Source organism: Canis lupus, chromosome 11 (assembly GCF_003254725.2).
Source record: "Canis lupus dingo isolate Sandy chromosome 11, ASM325472v2, whole genome shotgun sequence".
NCBI classification, from domain to species: domain Eukaryota; kingdom Metazoa; phylum Chordata; class Mammalia; order Carnivora; family Canidae; genus Canis; species Canis lupus.
In genome coordinates this window covers 65,801,918-65,826,978 of record NC_064253.1, presented here as the reverse complement: position 1 = coordinate 65,826,978, position 25,061 = coordinate 65,801,918, and the positions used below count along the sequence as shown (strand labels likewise).

Below are 25,061 nucleotides of genomic sequence, written 5' to 3'. Positions count from 1 at the left end.
AGGAAATATTTCTGCGCCACAGAGAAGAATACTTAAACCCACTTAATGGGGCAACTTTTCCTTTGATGTACTTAAGATACACAGGCAAATTATTATTGTATATATCACTTGTTTTCTAGGCTTCATGCTGAACATTCTGTTTCTTTTAGTTTTGGGGATTATATCATCATTACTCTATTTCATTTCAATAAGATCTACTGACACAAAATATTTGACTCTCTAAGTTGAGAAAATGTTTTTCCTCTCTAACTAGCAGCTCTCCTCTGTGTCTAGGAGTGAAGTCTCTTTTTTTTTTTTTCCTGTCTAGTATTAGAAAGTAGGAATTGTGATTTCATCATCTCTGGGCTTGCAAGATCCTCGTAATGCACTTAGCAAGTAATCTGCTTTGAAACCACAGTTAAGGCAGAACAGCTAAAGAGATTAGGTTTTAAATAGTATGACCCTGGGGTGCCTGGTGGGCTCAGTCAGTAGATCATGTGACTCTTGATCTCAGCATTGTGAGTTGAGTCCCACTTTTGGTGTAGAGATTACTTCAAAATAAAACCTTTTTAAAAAATATTTTATTTATTTATTCATGTGAGACACACAGAGAGGAAGAGACACAGGCAGAGGGAGAAGCAGGCTCCCTGCAGGAACCTGATGCAGGACTAAATCCCAGGACCCTGAGATCACAACCTGAGCCAAAGGCTCAACCACTGAGCCACCCAGGTGCCCAAAATAAAACTTTTTAAAATAATAATATGACCTTATAAATTTATATAAGAAGAGAAATACTGCTTATTCTCTTCTTATTGGTACCCAAACTATTGTCATATCAAGCCAAGTAAACATTGAATTATTAAGCATTACTCATTATCACATCATGCCTTTGTGAACTTAACAACTGACAAAAGTACACTAATAAAGTGTAAAATTTATTTTGACTAGATAGCTATTCTTAAACCAATAGTGCCTACCAAAAATAAACTATGTGTGGCTACAGAATTTTTGAAATTTATTTTATTTTGTTAAAATATCAGTAACATAAGAAACTTAAATTATGATTAGGAAGCAGAAGTGAATTAAGAAGTAGATGGCACCCAATAGGTCCACTTCGTATACAGTCAATAGAAAGGAAAAAACGACATCAAAATGTAGTCTCTAGTTATTTAGTTATGTACTTACGTTTTTGACTAAAGAAAAAAGGTAAAATCAGCCATGATTTTTAGCAAAGCAAAATTAAATGCACAGGGGCACCTGAGTGGCTCAGTGGTTGAGCGTCTGCCTTTGGCTCAGGTCATGATCCTGGGGTCCTGGGATCGAGTCCCACATCGGGCTCCCCGTAGGGAGCCTGCTTCTCCCTCTGCCTATGTCTCTGCCTCTCTCTCTGTGTCTCTCATGAATAAATAAATAAAAATATTTTTTTAAAAAACTAAATGCACAGAATTGATGAGCGTTTAATTTAGCTACTTCCAAATTAAGATTTTGGGATCCCTGGGTGGCTCAGCGGTTTAGCGCCTGCCTTTGGCTCAGGTCGTGATCCTGGAGTCCCGGGATCAAGTCCCACATCAGGCTCCCTGCATGGAGCCTGCTTCTCCCTCCCTCTGCCTGTGTCTCTGCCTCTCTTTCTCTCTCTCTCTCTCTATCCCTCATGAATAAATAAATAAAATCTTTTTTTAAAATTAAGATTTTGATCCATTTTATTATTTTAGATAAATTCAGAATTTCCATGCTTATACATACAAAACATATATACTCACACACCAGAAATATTACCCATGCTTCAAACTTTCTGATACCCACAGACAGAAAAATAATCCAGCAAACTGTATTTTAAACAGTTACCTTGTTCACAGATCTTTAATTCATTTTTATGGTAGTGAAATATATGAACACCTAAAAATTATATATGAGGAAAACACTGGAAACATTTTTTTGTATTATTCTTTTTTTCCCAACAGGTTTAACATTGACTGTCATACATTCAAACAAAAGGAAAGATGTTCTGGAATCTGAAGGTGTTTTAAATGGGTAAAAATATGTATTTCTTCACCTGGGAGGAATAAGCTACTAGTTTCACAGGAAAAGCATAATTTCTCCTGGAATTTGATTTTTAAAAAAGGTTTAGTAAATACTGAGATGAATCAATGTCACTCTCCTCTTTCTGAAAAGTGTTTTACATTAGAATACTTAACTCAAAAAAAAAAAAGAATACTTAACTCAGGTCATATATTCTATATAATTGTTGTCCAAAATTTTCATTCAATATTGCTTTTTAATATTCCCAAATTATCATGATCATTGTTATTGTAGCAGAGGAAGTGCCCATTTAGACTTATCCTTGTTTATACCAGTTTTGGGGGTTTTATTGTTTCTTGTATCTTCTTTCTTTTGAGTTCTCATTCTTTCTGAAGTATCCCTTAGAAATTCTTTTGATGAGAGCATGCTAATAATAAAATTGGTGTTGACTTGTCTAAAAATGTTTTTATTTTGCCTTATTTTATGTAGAAATTTTTATTTCTAATATTGAGATCCAAATAATAAAAAGTTGTAAATCAAATAGAATCCCACAAAGCATTTAACTTATGTCTATTATCTATCTAGATTGCTCTAGAGAGAAAGCAGTAGAGAATTTTCAGTATAATAAGTGCTATTATATGGAATTTGAAGATGGAAATGATAAATTTATGATATTTAAGTATCCCTGATTTTTATTGTTGCTAAATCATCTATGAAGTTCATTGAGAAAAAGAAAAATCATTTCAAAGTTGTCAGATAATCTGTTGTGTAGATCCTCAAAGATGAAAACCTCACATGTGTAAGAAAATGAGATTGAATTCTCATGGTGACTTGTCTGTTATTGATAGGACTCAGTTAATAAAATTAGGATCCCTTGCATTTGAGGATGTGAAGTAGTCCAGTTTTTTAGATTTTGTTTTTTAGAAAAATGTATGACCATCAGCTCACCTGGCTGGCTCAGTCAAAAGAACACAGTACTCTTCTCAGGGTCGTGAGTTTGAACCCCACATTGAGTGTAGAGATTACTTAAAAATTTAAGGGGCACTTGGGTGGCTCAGTAGGTTAAATGTCTGCCTTTGGCTCAGGTCATGATCCTGGGATCCAGCCCCAAGTGTTCACTGGGCTCCATGCTCACTGGGGAGCCTGCTTCTCCCTCTGCCCCTCCCCTCACTTGTGCTGGCTCGCTCTCTCTCAAATAAATAAAATCTTTTTTAAAAATCTTAAACATTTTTTAAAAATGTATGACCATCAAAAAGAAAGATAAAAAGGAATTAGCACAATTGGAGAATAAGTCAACAGAAAATACAACAGTGCGTTTCCAAGATAAGCAGGCACAAATTAGAGAAGAATAAAATAGCCAAAAACAGTCATGATTTACTTTGGCCTTCCAAGTAAATAATGACACAAATATAATTCCATTTTCTTGGTTTTCTTTTGTCTTCAGTACAAGTTCCTGCATAATTGTACATAATCAACATATTGGAGCAGATTTCCCATGGACTAACTTCTCATTTGTGGTGGAATACAATTTTGTAGAGAACTCCTGTTGGACCGAACACTGCAAGAAATTGAATATTCCTCACAGGGCCTTCAAAGTGATTCTTCCAGACACAGTTTTAAAGAGTAAGAATATAAACTAAAATCCTTCTGTGGTTGTGGTAGAATGGAAATTGTCTGTTTTCTGCATCTGATCTGTGGAAAGAGAATGAGCAATGGCATTAGAGGACTTGCATTCAAGCTTGAACCTCAGTGCTCTGGGTGACCTTGGGCAGATTCTTTATCCCTTATCTCATATTCCTCATTTGTAAAGTAAGCTTTACTGGCTATATTTGTCTTTATCCCTTTACCTTCTAATTTTTACTTATAATAGGACAATTTATTATAATTATATCTAATCTTCACCGGATACTTCAGCAATAGTATTTTTTATTGAATTTTAGGGGAAAATTCTATTGTAGTATATTAACTGATTCAGAAAACTTAATGTGCAACAAAAAAATACACACAAACCCTTCCGAAAGAGTCTAATAAAACCACTTTGTATATCATTTTGGTTTCTTTGTATTTCTCAGCAACACTGCATGTGACTCAAGTTGTGAATTCTCACATCCATTAAATTAAAAAGCCCATACATTTCTAGTCCCAGTGCATCCCTTTCAATACTTGCTATAAGTTACTTTCTGTCCACCTCTAATCTGAGTGGGAAGTTTGAATTCTGAGACATTCCAATTCAATTCTAAAAAATACAGTCACCATAACTATTACTTTGGAATCTTTAATATAGAGAATTAAATGTTAAATTGATTAAATAATTGAAACATGGGCCCCCCCCCAAAAAAAAAAACATAAAAGATAAGCATCCTAGTTGATATGTAGAGTCTTCTTCCATTCTTTTGAAGATGAACTTAATTGACTGAGCCAATTCCTTATTTGGAGCATTTACAATGCTTCAATTTTACACTATTGTACTATAAGATTTCTAGTACCTTATGTATCTTTTTTATTTTTATATACTTGTTCTAAGAATTAAAATGAATTCCTGGGTCAAAGGTATACACACATTTATATATTGCCAATATCCTTCCAGAAATGCTATCTCAATATTTGTGCAGAAAGTATGAGAATCCCTTCCCCAATATCTTTACTGTAGTAGGTGTTATTATTCCCTTAAATATTTGGCAGAATTACAGGCAGAAAATATTTTATAGTTATAGTTAATTAATTACAGATAATATATTTGATTATATGTATCTTTTCAGATGTGAATTGATCTTGTATAGCCATTCTTTCGTAAATTGCCTATTAATGTTCTTTGTCCATTTATCTATTGAGGTATTTACTATTTTCCTAATAATGTATCATATAGTACTTTTAGTAAATTCTGTTAATGCTGTTTTATTTTTAGGTAGTAGGATAACATAGTTTTTATTTTATTCTTCAGACCTTTCTTTTTCTGACTTCTGATTTTTTATAATGGATATGTTTTATTTTTATACTACTCTTTGAACATACAATTGCTATTCTCATAGTTAGTAAAAAAAAAAAGAGAAAGAACTGAAGGATGAGAAAAAAGAGAAATATTTATAAACTTTCTCTTATTTAGGAAGTACCTTGCTGGATAGTTTTGGTGGTTTTCTTCTGGAAATTCAGGTTCCATATGTGTTTTTTGCATCTGAAGGACTTCTTAATACTCCAGAAATACTTCAGTTGCTAGAATCCAAGTAAGTTATTGATTTCATAACTTTAGCAGAGGTATATATATCCTAAATGGCTAAACATTATGCTATATATGTGGCACTATTTCTCTCTGATTCAAGCATGCAATTATATCACATAGGAATAGTTTTCCAGAGAGTTTATGTCAAGTTACACGTCTCTCCCTGTAGTACACCATAATAATTACTGAATACTATCTTTTTTGGTAAGACATATCAGTCTTATGGAGAAAACATATTTTATTATTGTTTATATTTATATTTTACTTTCATTTCTTTTGTTATCTGGAAATATGAGCACTTTATGTATCTTTTTTACTGTGAATTTTATGGTCATATCTTTGGGTCATTGATAATATTGAGAATGAGTGTTCTTAGAGGGCTTTAAATACAGCATGGAAAACAGGACTGTGAAGTTCTAAATGAAATACCTAAGTTCTAAATGAGACATCTGGGTGGCTCAGTGGTTGAGCCTCTGCCTTCAGCTCAGGGATTCCCAGATCAAGTCCTGCCATCAGGATTTCTGCAGGGAGCCTGCTTCTCCCTCTGCTTATGTCTCTGACTCTCTGGGTCTCTCGTGAATAAATAAATAAATCTTTTTTTAAAAAAGAAATACCTAAGGCAATGCACATCTCAACTAATTAGTCATATATACTGAATAAATCATAATTTCATTCCTCAAATTTATAAAGTAAAATAAATTGATGTATGAAAGAAAAAGCATGGTAGTTCAAATAATTTCATATGCAGGAGAACAATACAGCTTTTCTTAAAATTTTTTTCTTGGCCATTTCATCACCCCAAAATATGATATTTTACAGATATAATATCACACTAGTGGAAAGATGCTGCAGTGAGTCATTGAAACTCTTTGGAGGTACAGAGTGTTATGTGGTGGTGACAATTGATGAACACACTGCCGTAATGTTGCAGGTAAAACTGTATAGTAAAAATATAAATCATATAAATCAAATATATTAAAATATATGTATAACCATGTAATTTATTATTAGCTTTACCTCAGAGAGCTTAACTATAATCCGTTAGTGATATCTTCCGAAACTTTGCAAATGGACAATAAGTATCAAAATTACCACTATGGAAAATGACTATTACCAAGCTTCTTCAATGCCTTCTAACTTTTAACATACTTTAAGAAGACAAAGCATATATGGAATCTCTAATGTTATATATTGACCTATTTCAAAATATATTTACAGAATAATTACTTTGTTGAAAACCTTAAAAATAAAATAGTAGCCACCATGTTTCTCGAAAGGTGGTAGTATATTAGGGGTGCATGGGTGGCTCAGTTGCTTAAGCATCTGCCTTCTGCTCAGGTTGTGATTTTGGGGTCCTGGAATCAAGCCCTGCATGGGGCTCCCTGCTCAGGGGGAGTCTGCCTTTCTTTCTGCCTCCTCCCCGCTGTTTGTGCTTTCTCTCTCTCTCTCTCTCTCTCTCTCTCTCTCTCTGGTAAATAGGTAAAATCTTAAAAAAAAAAAAAAAAGAGGGGGTAGTATATTAATCCATGGTTAGTAACATGGATTTCCTCTAAGGTAAGTGGGGACTGCCTTTAAGTAAGCCGATATTAAAAAAAAAGAAGGGGGATCCCTGGGTGGCGCAGCGGTTTGGCGCCTGCCTTTGGCCCAGGGCGCGATCCTGGAGACCCGGGATCGAATCCCACATCGGGCTCCCGGTGCATGGAGCCTGCTTCTCCCTCTGCCTGTGTCTCTGCCTCTCTCTCTCTCACTGTGTGCCTATCATAAATAAATAAAAAAAAAATTTAAAAAAAGAAAATTTCTCTTAAAAAAAATCCCTATAGTTTGGAATTTAAGATGTACAAATTCTTGACTGAATTTCCCTGATATGTTTGCTTGGTTGAAGTACAAATTACAAAGAAAATAATTCGGGAGAGTGGAAATAAGAAGGGGAAACCAGGTTTGATGATATGTAGTATAAATTAATGGCAGATATTATGGTAAAGTAGAAATCTAATCTGATGAGCAAATATTAGCAGTGTAAGAATTATGTGATGAAAACACAAAGCTCTGTTAGAGGGGTTCTTAAGAGCTACTATGTCTTACATATTTAAAGTTTAAAAACATTTTTTAGGGGGAAATACCATTTAGGGAACTGTTTTAATCTTAATTCATAGTTATATAACTTAGAGTGAAACACTTCCTGAATCATTCACTCTATCAGAAATTAATTGCATTAGAGGAAAAATATAATTCTAGACCATTTGAGAGCGATTCCTGGAAATCCATTGATGGCTTCTATGTCATCTTCCTTAAATCAGCATTCAGTGCAGATTATCCCATAGGTTTTTGAACATATTTTGTATTGCCCTTAGGAGAGCCAGATCCCTATCGATAAAGGATTTTGCCCAAATAGGGGCACTCTGTAGGCTGCTTTCTTTATATCTACAGTTGAAGAGATTCATGAGCCCTCCTTGCTGAAGCTATCATTCGCTGGTTGACATCTATAGTTTTTCCCCAACTACTTCCAGTGAGATTTTAAATTTTCCACAAAATGGAAGCCCATACCTATGCCTCTTCTCACATTATAATTTATATATGTCATAGATTCTTGACATATGATAACAATAATTTCATAACAACTGTTCAACCTAGTAAATCTTTTTATTTTATTTTATCTATTTTCTGGTAGGACCTAGAAGAATTGAATTGTGAGAAGGCATCAGACAATATCATTATGAGACTGTTGGCATTATCATTCCAGTACAGCTATTGTTGGATAATCTTATATACCAAAAAAACATTAAACTCAGAGTAAGTAAGCATTTCTTCATCCAAAGTCACGTTTATATTTATTAAGTTATTTGGTCCTCTTCTTTGAGTAAAAGTAGCTATGCAAATTTTCCATTTGCTCATCTAGTTTGCTTTGAGCCCACGGATCCTCAAGGGGGAGGCATGCCCATAAGAAAACAAGTCTGAATTTGGGAGATGCTATATTTCCACTGGATATTCTATGCAAATCATCCTCTACTTCACTAAGAAATGCTGCTTCAAATGCTTCACTTTTACTACTTTTTAGTTTCTGGACTTGTCTGTTAAAAGATGCCATCTTTCAATCACTTCTCTCTAAAAGCTTATTAAATTTACCAACTAAATAGCATCTTGTTCTACTTTGTTCCACTGATATGGTTAACTTAAAAATTATAAAAAATCCATGCTACGGCTCAAGGTATCATTATATGTCCTTCCTTTCCTTCATCTCAAAATTTTATGAACCCACATAAAAGGAAGCTGCCACCTCCTTTTTTTATTCTCTGCAGTCTGGCTTCTCTTCCTACATCTGTACTGATCCCTGTCTCTCAGAATCACTTCCAACCTCCAAAAGTATTTTTATCTTTCACTGCTCTAAAGTTTTTTTTTTAATTAATTAATTTATTTTTAAAGATTTATTTATTTATGATAGACATAGAGAGAGAGAGAGGCAGAGACACAGGAGGAGGGAGAAGCAGGCTCCATGCCGGTAGCCTGACGTGGGACTCGATCCCGGGACTCCAGGATCGCGCCCTGGGCCAAAGGCAGGCGCTAAACCGCTGAGCCACCCAAGGATCCCCACTGCTCTAAAGTTTTTTTTTTAATAATAAATTTATTTTTTATTGGTGTTCAGTTTGCCAACATACAGAATAACACCCAGTGCTTATCCCGTCAAGTGCCCCCCACCCAGTCCTCCCCACCCCCCCTCCTCCCCTTCCACCACCCCTAGTTCATTTCCCAGAGTTAGGAGTCTTTATGTTCTGTCTCCCTTTCTGATATTTCCTACCCATTTCTTCTCCCTTCCCTTCTATTCCCTTTCACTATTATTTATATTCCCCAAATGAATGAGAACATATAATGTTTGTCCTTCTCCGATTGCTCTAAAGTTTTGAAACCGTTGCCAGTGCTTCCTTACTGGAAGCTCTTCAGTCCCATGACACTTCATAGTTCTGATCTTCTGTCTCTCTAACTGCTCTTTCTCTGTCTTTACCTCTTCTTCTGTCTTGTCCCAGTCTCCAGATACATCTGAATTCTCTACTTTCTTCTGTTTCCATTAGAAACCTTACCCCCTGCCATAGCATCAATCATCATCTTTCTGGTATATAATTATTTTATTTATATCCACAAGTGCAGTCACTTTGAAATTCCTGACATGCATCTCTAATGTTGTGTTAAATTTTTCCACCCTGATATTTTATAGTGTCTCAAATTTAACATGTTCCAGGGTGAATTCACTATATTCTCTATCCCCTCCAAAAGTATCTCCTCTCTTCTGCCATTTAGCTATTTATGACCACTGCCTTTCTTTTAGTCACTGAAATTAGAAAACAAATCTTATGGATTTAACCACTAGTCTCTTTTTTATCTATCGCCTGTCTCCATTTATATTACCAGCATTTTAGTTCAGATCTTACTATTTTATGTGGACTGCTAAAATAGACTACCAACTGTTTTCCCACCTCCAGATGGTCTCCATGGTACTTTCTATCATCTATCATACATTCAATTAGTAAACCAAAAACCAGTCTCTTACTGTTTCTCTCTGATAAAAAGCCTTCACTGACTTCCCTATTATCTACTGAATACATTCATACTATTCACCCTAATACTTAAAGTCTTCAGGATATAATCCCAACCTATATTTTCAGGCTTAATTTTCACTGCCTTCCATTTTAGCCAGAAGGATTGCTTATTGGTTGGCAAACATGGTCCTTACTTTCCCACTACTACTTTTGCTGATACATTTCTCTCTTCCTACAATATTCCCTACTTCCTCCAACTATTTGATCTGGTGAAATTGTGCCCATTTTTCAAATCCTATCCCCAAATATCACTTTTTCTTTTCAATCTTTCCTTAATATCCTTTAACTCATGCACACATATAGTTAATTGTGACCTCTCCATCCTTTGAACTGTGTCAGGCTCCCTGCTCAGCTCGGAGTCTCCTTGTCCCTCTCCCTCTGCCCCTCCTCCCACTCATGGGCTGTCTCTCTCTCTCAAATAAACAAATAAAAACCTTAGAAATATATTATTTAGTTAGTTATTAGAGAAGGTATAGAGGTCTTTCCATACTTGACATTGCATATGTGATTTTTTTTCTTTACTGACTTCCCTGTTTGATTCCATTTTTGTTTATGTACTATACTAAGTTCTTTGTATACAATTGTTATTATGTGAGGATAAGTATAAGTTAAAATGTAAGAGTCCAAACACCTTGGCTCTTGTTTCTTTTTCCATTAAACTCCAGCAAGTCATTTAACCTTGTTTTTCCTTTCTTCCAAAATTGAGCAATAAAAATCATAATTTAGGTCTAAAATCTTCATTTTGAGTATTAGTAAAGGCTGTACAGCATTTTAAGCTTGGAACTTGCTTGTAAAGCATTTAAGCTTTAAGATCTTGGAAGTATCCTATAGATAAAACTGTTTTGGAAAAAAATTTAAGTTGTTTTTTAGATTGCTATTCGCCTATGTTTCAGAGGTGTAATCGATGTACAGCAAAAGAAAAGAGGAGACTCACATTTATCACCCAGATTTTCATGAAAAGAAAAACTATCCCCCCGCCTACCTCCCTTTCCACCACCCCTTGTTCATTTCCCAGAGTTAAGAGTCTCTCATGTTCTGTCTCCCTCTCTGATATTTCCCACTCATTGTCTCTCCCTTTCCCCTTTATTCCCTTTCACTATTATTTATATTCCCCAAATGAATGAGAACATACACTGTCCTTCTCCGATTGACTTACTTCACTCAGCATAATACCTTCCAGTTCCATCCACGTTGTAGCAAATGGTGGGTATTTGTCGTTTCTAATGGCTGAGTAATATTCCATTGTATACATAAACCACATCTTCTTTATCCATTCTTCTTTCGATGGCTTTATCCATTCATCTTTCGATGGCAGGAGTCTTCTCCTAATAGAATCACACAGAATGTGTTTAATTTCCACAGGAAAGAGTTGTGACAACACTTGTAAAATGTTGTGTACCAGGAAAACTCACTAGAGACTCAGTGCCCAAGGCTCTCACTAAAGATTGGTCGTGTAGGCCCCTCTACCTAGCACATATCAAAATTCTACACTCTCAAGAAGAAAAGCAGGGTTCAGCAGAAACCACCTTGTTTGTACAATTTAGGCACAGCAAGCCACTCTTTTCAGCCACTTTTATGGAAAGAGTTTGCCTGAGAAAAAAACTAGCAAGGCCAAGAAAGAAAAACCAAGAAATTGAGAGAGCCCTTGTCTCAATGAAATGGCTTCAGTACCTGAACCCAATGATGCCTTATCCTGGACTTCTTAGTAATATAAAGCAATAAATTTCCTTTTTGGTGCTTAAAGTGGATAAAGATAATAGAAATATCTGGTGATAGCTCAAGACTCACATCTGAACTGCTTAATAACCATAGAAGAAAAAAGAATGTTCTTTTAATTGAAATATAATTGGCATACCAGATAGTGTATGTTTAAGGTCTACAACATGCTGATTGTTTGTATATCGCAATATGATTACCACTGTAGGGTTAGCTAACACCTCCATCACATTACATAACGATTATTTTTAAAAGTGTTTTTTCTAACAGCTCAAGAAAAAGACCCAGGGAGGATTCTAGTTATCCTGACTTTGGTCATGTGTTTGTTCATATCTGAACCTGTTACTTTGGCCAGGGGGATAGAGTATTTTAGTTGGCACCAGATAGCCATCCCTGGAGCCACTAAAGGTATGAGTTAAACTTCTCCCCTCAAATATATATTCTCAGTATCCCCTAGATTTAACTGGATTCTTTTTTTTAATTTTTTTTTATTTATTTATGATAGTCACAGAGAGAGAGAGAGAGAGGCAGAGACACAGGCAGAGGGAGAAGCAGGCTCCATGCACCGGAAGCCTGATGTGGGATTCGATCCCGGGTCTCCAGGATCGCGTCCTGGGCCAAAGGCAGGCGCCAAACCGCTGCGCCACCCAGGGATCCCCTTAACTGGATTCTTAAAGAATGGAGGTGGAACCATCTTCTCAACAGAGTGCTGAATCTGCCACACAGCATTATCTTAGCCAGATTATTCTCATAACCTGAAATGTGGAAATGAAATGAACTAATAGGTACAATCACACATCGAATGAGTATAAGTATAGTATTAAATTTTTTTTAGGTACCATCTAACAGAAAAAACACTTCATCATCTAGCACTGATTTATGCAGCTTTGGTATCATATGGGCTAAAATCAGAAGAACTGGATGTAAAGGTATTCTTTTCTTAAATGTTTGTTTATAAGTATTTTTCATAAACCAAAACTATACTCAAACTCAAGTGCCCAGTGCAAAGAAACATTAAATTAGTAAACTAAAAAAATGCCTTAAAGCTCTTTAAAGAATAGTTTTCAAGTTAATAAATATTCTTTCCACTTAAACTTCTGGTCTAAAAGCTTTTAATGAGGGGGTTGGGTGGCTCAGTCAGTTAAGCATCTGCCTTTGGTTCAGGTTAAGATCCCAGAGTCATTTTTTCCAGAGCAGAACCTTCAAAAAAATTAAAAGATTATGCATTTTCAAAAAAAAAAAAAAATCCCAGAGTCCTGGGACTGAGCCCCATGTCGGGCTTGCTGCTCAGTAGGGAGACTGCTTCTCACTCTCCCTTTGCTGCTCCCCCTGCTTGTGCTCTTTCAAAAATAAATAAAATTTAAGAAAAATTAAAAGCTTTTAATGAATTTAAAGTCATATTTTATCTCTTAATTATTACTTGGCAGGATATGAATAAATAAATATGCATTGATTAAAAATGTTGACTTGTGAAACATACTCTTTGTATCTGCTGTAGTGATCTCTAACCAGTATCCTTTCTTGGTTCTTTTTTCAATGTCCCACTGAAATTTAGACACTCCCCCAAATGCAAGGCTCAGTCCTCTTCTGTTATCACCTTATACCCTTTCCTTAATAAATTCAAACATTCCCACAAACTTAGCTTTCATTTCTGAGTATAATCCTTAAAATTTTCTTGACTTTTCTTAAGATCTACACCTATATTCTAGCATTCTACTGGAAGTCTCCACATGATTATCCCACAGGTGCCGCAAACCCTACTTGTGCAAAACACAACTTCTCATCCTCCTCAAACTTAATTAATGACATTACTACTGTAATCTAATCAGTAGCTGCAGTGTGTCTAGAGTATGTCTCTTCATCCTACTCTCCCTGCTTTTTCTCAAGTTCAGACCTTCGCCTCTCACTTGGAGTTTCAAAGCAACTTCCTGACTAATCTCTTTATTTCTAGTTATTCTCCTCTGGTACATCATATAGATTGACACCAATTACATTTCTGAAATACAGCTGCGAACATTTCACTTCCTCAACTGTAAGCTCCTAAAGGAAAGGAAAATGTGTATTTGTTTTCCCGGTCCCTCGCACCCAGCACAGTGTCTAATATGTAGTAGACTCTTCATAAATATGTTGTTAAATTGAATTTTCTTGCTCAAAAGATCTTCCATAGCTTCCTACTTCATTCAAAATAGAGATCAAACTCAGCTGGATTCACACTTCATGATTTGGCCCCTAGTTATCCTTCCTTTAGCATAATTCTACTCACCATTTCCTGAATATGTCCACACTATCACCAAACAGCTAATGGACAAACATGTCATCCCAGCCTGTCTCCCACTTCCCCTTACTGCCAGCCTTCAGAGTTGTCTTTTGTTGCCCAGCTCAAATACTATCTCTAAGAAATGTTCCCCAGGTATATCCTCTCAGGATAAATCTCTCCTCCCAGTCTCCCAAAAGCACTTTATACCTTTATTATAGCATGAGATATTCACTCTTATACCATCCACCCCGGAGGGTAAGAACCAGACCCTTTTTTGTAAAATGTATAGCATCCAACATGGTGCTTTGTACACAATGAAAATGTTCAACAAATATCTACTGAATAGAATTAAATCAGAGCACAATCTGTTAGGAAAATTAGCAAATGATTTATTTGAAATAGAATCCCAATCATTTTGATCATATGATGCATATTAAATATTGAAAGAAAATTCTTAGAAAAGTTATCACTGTAAAAAAAATAAAAAAGAAAAAAAAAGAAAAAAAAAAGAAAAGTTATCACTGAATGACAAATGTAAGTTTGTCTCATTTATCCATTCAAGTGTGGTTTCACCTCTTAAACAGCTTCTTTTCAGCTAATGGTAAGCTGTTTGATGCAAAATATACTTCAGAGAATCATTTTACTCCTTTATCCCTGGCTTATATGATACAGTGAGTGATACTATATTCAGGTACAGTGACATGGCCCATAGAGGACATGTTCCAAGGAAGGCATTCTGGGATGGAACAGGAAGTACTGCCGAGGCACAATTCATTCCAAACAAAAGTCGGCTTCCCACCTCGATCAAACTATTCCAAAAGCTTTTCAAGTTTTACATAATAATCTTAAAGGAGGTCAGTTTTTCATTGAATTTGAGAAACAACTATCAACTTTCTCTATTATCAATATACCAATACTCAAGCCTCCTATTCTTCTGACTTGATGACACTACCACATTAAAGGGAGTTCCCTAGACTCATTATTTTATTTTATTTTTAAAGATTTTAGTTAATTATTCATGAGAGACACAGAGAGAGAGAGAGAGAGAGAGGCAGAGACAGAGGCAGAGGGAGAAGCAGGCTCCATGCAGGGAGCCTGACGTGGGACTCGATCCTGGGTCTCCAGGATCACGCCCTAGACTGATGGTGGCACTAAACTGCCGAGCCACCGGGGCTGCCCCTCATTATTTTAGCATATATTGTTGCTTTACTTTACTGTATTTAGTAATATGGCTTTTGGCCTTTTAGAGCACATCAGTATGGATGTAAAAAAATTTTTTTCAGGCATCTGAAGTGTCTAGTCATCAAGGAAGCATTAGGAAGCTTAAGTACATTTTCTTAAACTAAAAGAAAATACCGCTTGTAGTGTTATGCTATATTTTATTCTAATGTCAAAAAAAGTCCTATAAATTGTTATGAACTCTTTTTGCAGAATTCAGATAAACATATATGCAAAATTTTGAAAACAATGTTAGGGGGGTCCTGAATCTCCCAAAGTCTAGCCATGAGCTCCAGAATCCTTGCCCTAATAAATTAAGGTAATATTCATTACCATCACCATAAAATTGTGCCTTTTTATATTTAAATAAAAGTGTCAAATCTTCTCAAAACATCCAAAACTGCAATAAAATTAATTAGAAATCAGTGTTACTTCTGTGCTCTCCATACATATTTGGGGTGCTTGGGTGACTCAGCCAGTTACGTGACCGACTCTTGATTTTGTCTCAGATCATGATCTCAGGGTCATGAGATTGAGCCTGAGTTGAGCCCCAGCCAGGCTTTCCACTCCACTGGGGGTGGAGTCTGCTTAAGATTCTTTCTCTCTCTCCCTCTCACTTTGCCGCTCCCCACACTGCTCACATGCTTGTTCTCTCAAAAAAATATCTATACATATTTAATATAATTTAAAGAAAGTCCTTCTTTAGGATACATGTACTCCCCAGATATGTGCTAACAGTTTTGTATTTGTTATCTTATGAAAGAAAAAAATTGCCATATTTATTTTATGAGGTTTGTACAATCTTTGTTTCCTGAATTTTCACTACAGGACAGGACATTTATATTTCTAAGATATGATTATTTCGGGCAGTGTTCCCTATACATATTAAACTGCTAACCCATGGACTGGGGTGCCTGAGTGTACAGCTGGGTTGAACCACTGACTCTTGGTTTTGGCTCCAGTCATGATCTTGGGGCGGCAGATTTTAATATTTGAGTATAATATTTGATTTGTATTAAAATCAAATTTAATTTTATTAAATTTAAATAAAATAAAATATTTTATATTGAATTATTAATATTTATAAAATATTAAAATATTTTAAACTTAATATTAATATTAAATAAATATTAAATAAAATATATTTTAGATATAATTTATTAAAATGTCTATGTGAAATCTAGCTATTTTATAAGGATAAGCAATTTTCTTTCCTTCTTTTAATAAGATATCCTTATACCTGGGTAGCTTAGCGGTTTAGCACCTGCCTTCAGCTCAGGGCATGATCCTAGAGTCCTGGGATCAAGTCCCGCATCGGGCTCCCTGCATGGAGCCTGCTTCTCCCTCTGCCTGTGTCTCTGCCTCTCTCTCTCTCTCTCAATGTCTCTCATGAATAAGTAAATAAAATCTTTAAAAAAAATAATATGATATCCTTATAGTTTTCCAATTTTTAGAACTAAATTTCTTCACTTCCATTCTGCATTTATTAATAAATTTATTTGCAATTTAGATGTCAATAATATTTAATATTTTGCTTTTTCAAGTTAAATCTAATAATTTTCAAAAATAAGAATTTTAAAAATATAGTGCAAGATTTTTCAAAATGACATTAAAAGATAAAGAATTTTTACAGATGAATTTGATGCTATATTCAAAAAGAAGAAAAGTTTTGTTTTTTGTTTTGTTTTGTTTTAAGATTTTATTTATTCATGAGATACACAGAGAGAGAGAGAGAAAGAGAGAGGCAGAGACATAGGCAGAGGGAGAGGCAGGCTCCCTGCAGGGAGCCCAACGTGGTACTTGATCCCGGGTCTCCAGGATCACACCCTGGGCTGAAGGCGGCGCTGAACGGCTGAGCCACCCGGGCTGCCCAGAAGAAAAGTTTTGATTTAGAGTATTTTGGGAATTGTTAATCCAATACTGGCTTATTTGATGCTAAGTTCTGTATGTGTATGTATTAAACTTAACTCCAAAAAATGTTTCTTAAAAAAAAATGTTTCTTAATATCTCTTACTTCCTGTCACTTGTGTTTTCCTCCATGCTCTTCTGGCTCTTTTGAAATGCCAGGCTTTTTCTTCTGCTTTCAGTTCTGTTTTTATCTTCTTCATCTTTTAGATTCATTTGAAGGAAATATGGTCCATGGGTTAGCAGAGTTGTGGTTTTTTTAAAGATTGATTGATTGATTGATTGATTGATTGATTGATTTTAGAGAGAGAAAGGGGTAGGAAAAGGGGAGATGGAGAGAGAGTCCTAAGCAGACTCTGTGCTAAGTGAGGATCCCGACAGGGGGCTCAGTCTCAATTCCCTGAGATCAGGACTGAGCCAAAACCAAGAATCAGTGGCTCAACCAACTGTGCCACCCAGGTAACCCAGTCCATGGGTTAGCAGGTTAATATGGTTAGGGAACACTGCCCTAAATAATCATATCTTTTTTTCTTCTAATTACAAACAATTTTTGAATCATATATTTTGCTTCCTTAATGTTTCCCATAACCTAATATATAAAAAATATATTTTAGCTTATAATTGCCCCAGGAGTGGAAGAGGCTGCACTGATAATTCGACAAATTGCTGATCACAATTTAATGACCTCGAAGAGAGATCCTCAAGAATGGTTGGATAAATCCTGGGTTGAAGTCTCACCATCAAAGGTTCATCTCCCAATATGTAAATTAGATATTTGCAAAGCAAATATAAATACATGTATTTGAATTCTCTTTTTGGTAGCATATTTTTGTCCTATAATGTTTGCATGAGCATATTTAGCAGTAACCATAATATACAGCATTTACTTAGATAATTTTCCAGAATCATGGGTATTTTTCAACTTCACAGAAGTATTTTAATGTGATCTTTTATAATAAACTTCCAAAACAAGCATATTATAGGGTGATCTAATGACTTCAATGCCTAATATTTTTAAAATGTAAAAAAAAATAAAATAAATAAAATAAAATAAAATAAAATAAAATGTAACTTTTTCTAATTCCTAAATTTAAATATTTAAGAGTAGTAAGTATAGGAATAGCAAAATTCTAGCATTCCATTTGTCAGTAATTCGGTTACATAATTAAGACTGAAATAGAGTTAGAGTTGTAAAATATAAGTTTGAGTAGTTAAATTTTAGAAATTTCTTTTGTTTAAGCATATTTTCAAGTTCTCATACCAACCTAGTATCTGTTACCTTTATTTTTTTAATATATTCAAATCATGAAACCATAAAAAAAGAATAATGAAGCTTTTTATATACTAACATGGAATGATACTTAAGATATATTACATGAAAAATGAAGTTGCAGTATAGAGATTGTATACTACCACTTGTGTAAAACAAGGGGAAATTAATGTTTATATGTGTTTGTAAATGAAGAAAATATCTCTGGAAGGATACCAAGAAATAATAACATTAGTTATCTGCAGAGGGGAGAACTGGGATAATGGGGTAAGGATAAGAGTTTTTACTGCACACCTTTTAGTACCTTTTTGAATTTTGAACCATGTGACTATTTTACCTATTCAAAAAATAAAATTATACAACAAATAAATAAAATATTAATGTATTCATATACATTGATCAAACATTCATATATTTGTATATATTTAATCACAGATTTTATATGTGCCTAAACAGAACATAGTACTATTGGCAAGTATGGGGATAATTAATTATGGGATGTATGTATGTCTGTGCAGTTTCCCTCTTACCAAGGCATGTCTAATCTACTCACATGTCTGTCATTTAATAAATCAAAGAGGGTGCAAAAAACCAGCACAATCCAGAAAGAAAAGGGAATATGGTAATAGTAAAACATGGTTGCTGTATTTCTAGACTGTTATGAGATATCTCTGAAAACACACATTTTAGACCATCAAGGTCAGTTCTGGTTGATAGAAGTTCTTCCTCTCCTCTTCACAGCAAGGCTTTCCTGAAAGTATCATAAACATGGTTCATGTTAAACAATGATAGTAGTACATGGCCTACAAAGGGAGAGCTAAAGAAATCTTGAGGTATAAAAGTCCCCTAGATTTTCTCATTAGAGAATCTACCATTAGGTAAAACAATTGTTGTTTGAAGGAGATGAACTGTAACAAATTTTTTTGGATAAGTGATTAAAATGAATGAACTTTAAGATTTTTCTCAATTCTGAGAGCATATGAATCTTAACTGCCAAAGTTTCTTTCCCTACTAGCCATACTTTTTTCCAGGCATCTCAAATTGAGCAATAAGTGCAATGACAACAATTTTAATCTGCTAGGTTGAGCGAGTATTGGCTGATTATTCCTTTAAACTCTTTTCTAGGAGGAAATGTATTTACTTGATTTTCCATCTATTAACCCACTGGTGGCTCAGCTCATGTTAAATAAAGGACCTTCACTGCACTGGATATTATTAGCAACTCTGGGTCAACTTCAGGAGCTTTTACCTGAAGTTCCAGAAAAAGTGTTAAAGGTTAGCTACTTGAATTCCATAGCCTTATATGAGTTTGTTTCCTTTCCATTTGGGTACTGATTTTTACCATAACAGTTTTCAAAATGAAGGTATCCAAGTTTAATTGTTTTGGACTTCACGTAACAAAGAAATAATTTACTTGAACTAAATTTCATATTGAATTCTCATTGGCTCAATTTCATATTGAATTCAATTAAATTCATATTGAATTCTCATTATACATTTTAAAGCTATCTTATATAAATAATTCAGTACAGCCAGTTTATCACTTTAGATTATTTTGAAATGTTATTACACCTACAAGTATGTGATCACACACACTATACATATGTGCTTACAATCCTGGAGCCCTTCATTATAGTAGTAAAGAGAACTTTAGCCTTACTGTTAAAATTTTAAATTTTTATCAAGCAGATGGTAATCATGTATAACCTGCAACTAAAAATTCTATTACAAGTGATTAGAAAATGTATTTTCTAATTATAATAAGTTTTTTTTTGTAATGGAGCCAATTATGTTATGTTCCTATGACATGGAGCTCTATAATACCCTACTTATTTATATTTTGCTTTCTTTACATATAGATAAGCATTGTTATTTATATTTACTTGAGTGATGTTTATATTGTATCTGTTTATATTACTTGACTGATGTTTATATTATATGTGTATTATATTAATTAACTTTTAAAAATTTTTAGCATTTTTGCAGCATCACTTCCTTATTCAAGATTAGTTCTTCATCCATAACAAACTCACCTCAAAGTCCATCACCTCAGGAAAATGGGAATCAGACTAATACCTTTACCTCCCAGAGTTCAGCTTCTGGCTCTTCAAACTCTGTCTTTCAAGAACATAATGAATTTTACCACTATTCAGACATAGGAGAGACAGTGTACGAAGATACAAACAGTACTTCAAACTCTAAGTCTTCACTTATGGAACTAAGAGAAATGCCATGCGTTTTACCACCTATGACTTCTTACAGTCAAGCCAGTTACTGGAAAGATTCCAGTTGTAATGCTAACATAGTACATAATCCTTTCCTGATTAATACAGAATCAAGAACTGTGACTGGTAACTCCTTTCAAAACCAGAATGATTCAGAGTCAGATGTCTTTTATTTGGATCTAACACAAATGAGCTGTGAAAACATAACATCACCAATTGACACTCAGAAGAGAGTTGCCCCTAATTTTATAAGTTATCAGGAAAAGGGAACACATGATGCAAAAGGGCCTATAAAAAAAGGAGCATATGCCTCTAACTTTTCTCTAGAAGGCGCTCAATCTCCTCTTCCCTGGAACTTTAAGAAAAATGTATGGAAACAACAGAATCACTCATTCAACTTAGAGTATGGTGCAGATCAGACTACATGTGACAAATGGTTCTCTCAGAAAGATAATTTATTCACTAATCAGCAAAAATATCCATCGGATGAGTTAGAAGGCCTCATATATGAAAGTTCAAATGATGAGACTAAAAAGACTTTCTGGAAAGAATTACCATCTGTCCCTAGTTTGGATTTCTTTTGTGCTGCTGATCCTAATGTAAATCAAAAAGAATTCAGCAGTCTTTATTTCCACCAAGGAGCTGGAAAATGTTTAGGACAGAAAAGGCACTCTGAATCCTCATCTAACTCAGGAGACAAGAAATCATTACCAGGTAACACTATCTTATTAAAACTACTCACAGATGTAATTTTTTTTATTATTTTAGTAGTCTCTACATCTTGTGTGGGGCTCAGACTCACGACCCCAAGATCAAGTCACATGCCCTTCCAACATGAGCCAGCCACCTCTTGCAGATATGTAATTTTAAAAGAACCATTTCTAAATTTTAAAAAATTGTTTGCATTCATTACTATACTTAAAGAATTTTCAATAGCTGTGGGGTCAAAAAATCAAAATTCTAATTATAGACATCTAAGAAAATAAATGCAAACAAAATATGTCAAATTCTTGTAGCTTTGGGGGCACCTGGGTGGCTCAGTGGTTGAGCGTCTGCCTTCAGATCAGGTTGTCATCCCAAGGTTCTGGGATCAAGTCCCACATCGGGCTCCCTGCAGGAAGCCTGCTTCTCACTCTGCCTAGGTCTCTGCCTCTCTCTGTGTGTCTCTCATGAATAAATAAATAAAATCTTTAAAAAAAATTCTTGTAGCTTTAGATGAACTAAGTGTTCAACTTAAGTTAAATATAACTCAGAACAGGGCAGCCCGATGACCCAGCGGTTTGGCACCGCCTTCAGCCCCGGGGTGTGATCCTGGAGACCGGGGATCGTGTCCCACATCGGGCACCCTGCATGGAGCCTGCTTCTCTCCCTCTCCCTCTGCCTGTGTCTCTGCCTCTCTCTCTCTCTGTCATGAATAAATAAATAAAATCTTTAAAAAAAAAATCAGAACAAGTCTAAAGCCGAAGACTAAACAGAACAAGTCTAAAGCCGAAGGCTAAACAGAGAAGTCAGTGAATTAGAAAATTAGCTTCTTTATCAGGCAGGAATATTTAATAGGCTAACATTTATTGAGAGCTTATGATGGGCCAGGTGCCCTTCCAGCCCTTTTATGTGGATTATTGAATTCTGACAATCCTACTAAGTAGATATCACTATTAGTTAGCTCTTCTTTACAATTGATGTTTCTGAACATTTAATCATACTAATTTTTAAAAGGACAATTTTATTTTCTCCTTTCTTGTAATGATATACCTCTTAAACCTTTATTTTCTGTATCATTTCTTATTACATTGGCCTAAACATCTAGAATAAAATATTAAGTTCTAATGGCCCTACAGATGTGGCCTTACCATGATAGGGAAAAAAAAAAATAATAATAATAAATAAAGAGAGAAGCTTAAGCTTCAAAGCTTCTTTTATGCATAGGCCCTTTTGTGAGGATTAAGAGAGGCCCAGAAAATCTCGTGTTCTTTGTTTTGTTAAAAGAAGACTTCCCCTAATACCATATGATCTCACCCATAAGTGGAATTTAAGAAACAAAACAAATGAACAAAGAAAAAAAGAGACAAACCAAAAAACAGACTCAACTATAGAGAACAAATTGATGATCACAGAAGGATGATGGGTCAAGGAATGGATTAAATAGGGAAAAGGATTAGAGAATTCACTGGTAGTGATGAGCACTAAGTAATATATAGATTTGTTGAATCACTATATCGTACACCTGAAACTAATATAACACTGTAAACTATACTGGGATTAAAAAATAATAATAAAAATAAATAATAAAATACGGCCTCCAACCTGTACAATTGACCCTTGAACAACAGAGGTTTGAACTGCATGGGTCCACTTATACATGGATTTTTTTTTTGCTAAATACAATATTGTACTATAAATTTATTTTCTCTTCCTTATGATTTCTTAATAGCATTTCTTTCCTCTAGCTTACTTCCTTGTAAGAATACAGTATATAGCACATACAACATACAAAATACGTGTTAGCTGACTATTTACGTTATCAGTAAGGCTTCCAGTCAATAGTAAGCTCTTAGTTGTTAAGTTTTGGAGAAATCAAAAGTTATATATAGATTTTTGGGGTGCCTGGCTAGCTCAGTCAGTAGAGCATGTGACTTTTTTTTTTAAGATTTTATTTATTTATTCACAAAAGACATAGAGAGAGAGGCAGAGACACAGGCAGAAGGAGAAGCAGGCTCCATGCAGGGAGCCCTACATGGGACTTGATTCTGAGACTCCAGGATCCCGCCCTAGGCCAAAGGTGGTGCTAAACCACTGAGCCACCGGGGCTGCCTGAGCATGTGACTCTTAATCTCAGGGTCAGGAGTTTAAGCCCCATGTTGGGCACAGAGATTATTTTTTAAAAAGATATATATATATATATATATATATATATATATATACACACACACACACATACATACATATATATATATATATGTATGTATGTATGTTATACATAGATGTTTGAATAGAGAGTCAGCATTCCTAACACCCACATTATTCAAGGATCAACTGTATAAACCCCCCAGAACTCACAAAACTTGTATTTGTCCTGTTTAATTTAATAGTCACAATTTGTTTTGTTCATAATTTTAATGGGAAGTATTCTATCCCTAGTTTTGTAGGAACTTTTGTGAGGAATAAACACTGAAGGGATGCCTGGGTGGCTCAGCTGAGCATCTGCCTTTGGTTCAGGGTGTGATCTCAGGCTTCTGGGATTGAGTCCCACATCGGGCTTCCTGAATGAAGCCTCCTTCTCCCTCTGCCTGTGTCTCTGCCTCTCTCTGTGTGTCTCTCATGAATAAATAAATAAGATCTTTAAAAAAAAATAGATGCTGAATTTTACCCAAACTTTTTTTGCAACCTGTTGGGAAAATTAAACATGTTTTCTCCATTGACTCATTAATGTCAAGGTTATATTAACAGGTTTACTAATATTTAAATCATCCTTATCATTCTGTAATAATTGGCTTTTGAAGAGTGATTCTTTTAGTATGCTGTTGAATATGGTAACTAATATTTATTTATGATTTTGATATCTATTTTCATAATGCAATTAATCTATTGTATCCTTTATTTGTGCTTTGTCACATTTTGTCATGAAGTTTATCACAGCTTCATAAATGAACTGAATGAAAATTCCATTTTTTTCTCCAGCATGAACCAAATCAAGCATATGAATTGCTGTATGTTCTTGAGCAGAACATCCCAATATATAAGATAATCCTCCCATTTTCTCAATGAGAAGTTCTCAGAAATTATTTCTAATAAATTTTAATATTTAAGCTTTTGGGGATATAGATGGATTACTCAAATGTCTACTTACATTTAATCATTAACTTAGTTATAAATATTTTTTTAAATATTTAATTAATGTATTTATTTATGAGAGACACAGAGAAAGAGAGACAGAGCAGAGACACAGGCAGAGGGAGAAGGAAGCTCCATGCAGAGAGCTCAATGTGGGACTCAATCCCAGGACTCCAGGATCACGCCCTGGGGCAAAGGCAGGTGCCAAACCTGTCTCTGTGTCTCTGTCTCAGTCTGTGCCTCTCATTAATAAATATTTATAAATAAATAAATAAATAATTTTATTCAAATAGTTCACTTGAATCTTTGATACTAGATTCATTATCACTATGGAAATTTTCTACTTTTTTACTGTGGTTTCCCTGTAGCACTTTATTACCTTCAAATACATTGCTTAAGATACAAGAATTTTAAAATTCATATTAATGCAGCCCTAGACAGTTTATTCCAAAGATTATTGGCATAATCTCAAAATAATTTTCCATTTGTCTTATAGATGTGTATTTGTGATCTCTATGATGAAATTACCTACTGCACTGATTTTTAAATTTGTTTATAATGGCATCCAGCTTTTATAATTATGAGATTATATTCCCAGGAATAATTACTAAAACAATTTAAAATATTTTATCCTCCTTTTTTACTGATTTAATTAACCAACCTCTAAAAGAATTCAAATCTAGGACATTTCAGGCTAATGTGTCATAGATAATACAGTCATAGAAAGTGAGTCCATCCATTACCACCTATCAAATATCAGAGCTCAGGATAAATTCCACAACTTTACAGATAGGAGATAAGGAACAGGTTTAATGAGGGAAAACTTAAAGAGTCT

General features: G+C 34.7%; 1 protein-coding gene and 1 long non-coding RNA gene across 5 annotated transcripts in view; one reads left to right on the top strand and one right to left on the bottom strand.

Annotated features, from left to right (window-relative positions):
- SHOC1 (shortage in chiasmata 1) overlaps positions 1 to 25,061 on the top strand; it is an 81,488-nt gene that overhangs the window by 55,333 nt on the left and 1,094 nt on the right. For all 3 annotated transcript variants that reach the window (XM_035696679.2, XM_025432221.3, XM_049091894.1), the window contains 9 exons: positions 1,941 to 2,010; positions 3,443 to 3,621; positions 5,102 to 5,219; positions 6,035 to 6,146; positions 7,884 to 8,005; positions 12,356 to 12,449; positions 17,515 to 17,646; positions 19,296 to 19,445; positions 20,146 to 21,109. In XM_035696679.2, the coding sequence (XP_035552572.1) occupies positions 1,941 to 2,010; positions 3,443 to 3,621; positions 5,102 to 5,219; positions 6,035 to 6,146; positions 7,884 to 8,005; positions 12,356 to 12,449; positions 17,515 to 17,646; positions 19,296 to 19,445; positions 20,146 to 21,109 (1,941 nt within the window). The remainder of the gene's footprint in view (positions 1 to 1,940; positions 2,011 to 3,442; positions 3,622 to 5,101; positions 5,220 to 6,034; positions 6,147 to 7,883; positions 8,006 to 12,355; positions 12,450 to 17,514; positions 17,647 to 19,295; positions 19,446 to 20,145; positions 21,110 to 25,061) is intronic.
- LOC112649784 (uncharacterized) lies at positions 1,662 to 19,368 on the bottom strand. 2 transcript variants are annotated; one of them, XR_007401002.1, is made up of 4 exons: positions 18,854 to 19,368; positions 10,961 to 11,129; positions 5,109 to 5,208; positions 1,662 to 3,690 (listed from the first exon to the last, which is right to left on the bottom strand). It is a non-coding gene; the product is annotated as an uncharacterized LOC112649784 (long non-coding RNA). The 2 variants fall into 2 exon arrangements; XR_003129730.3 differs by lacking the exon at positions 18,854 to 19,368 and having other exon boundaries at positions 10,961 to 12,741.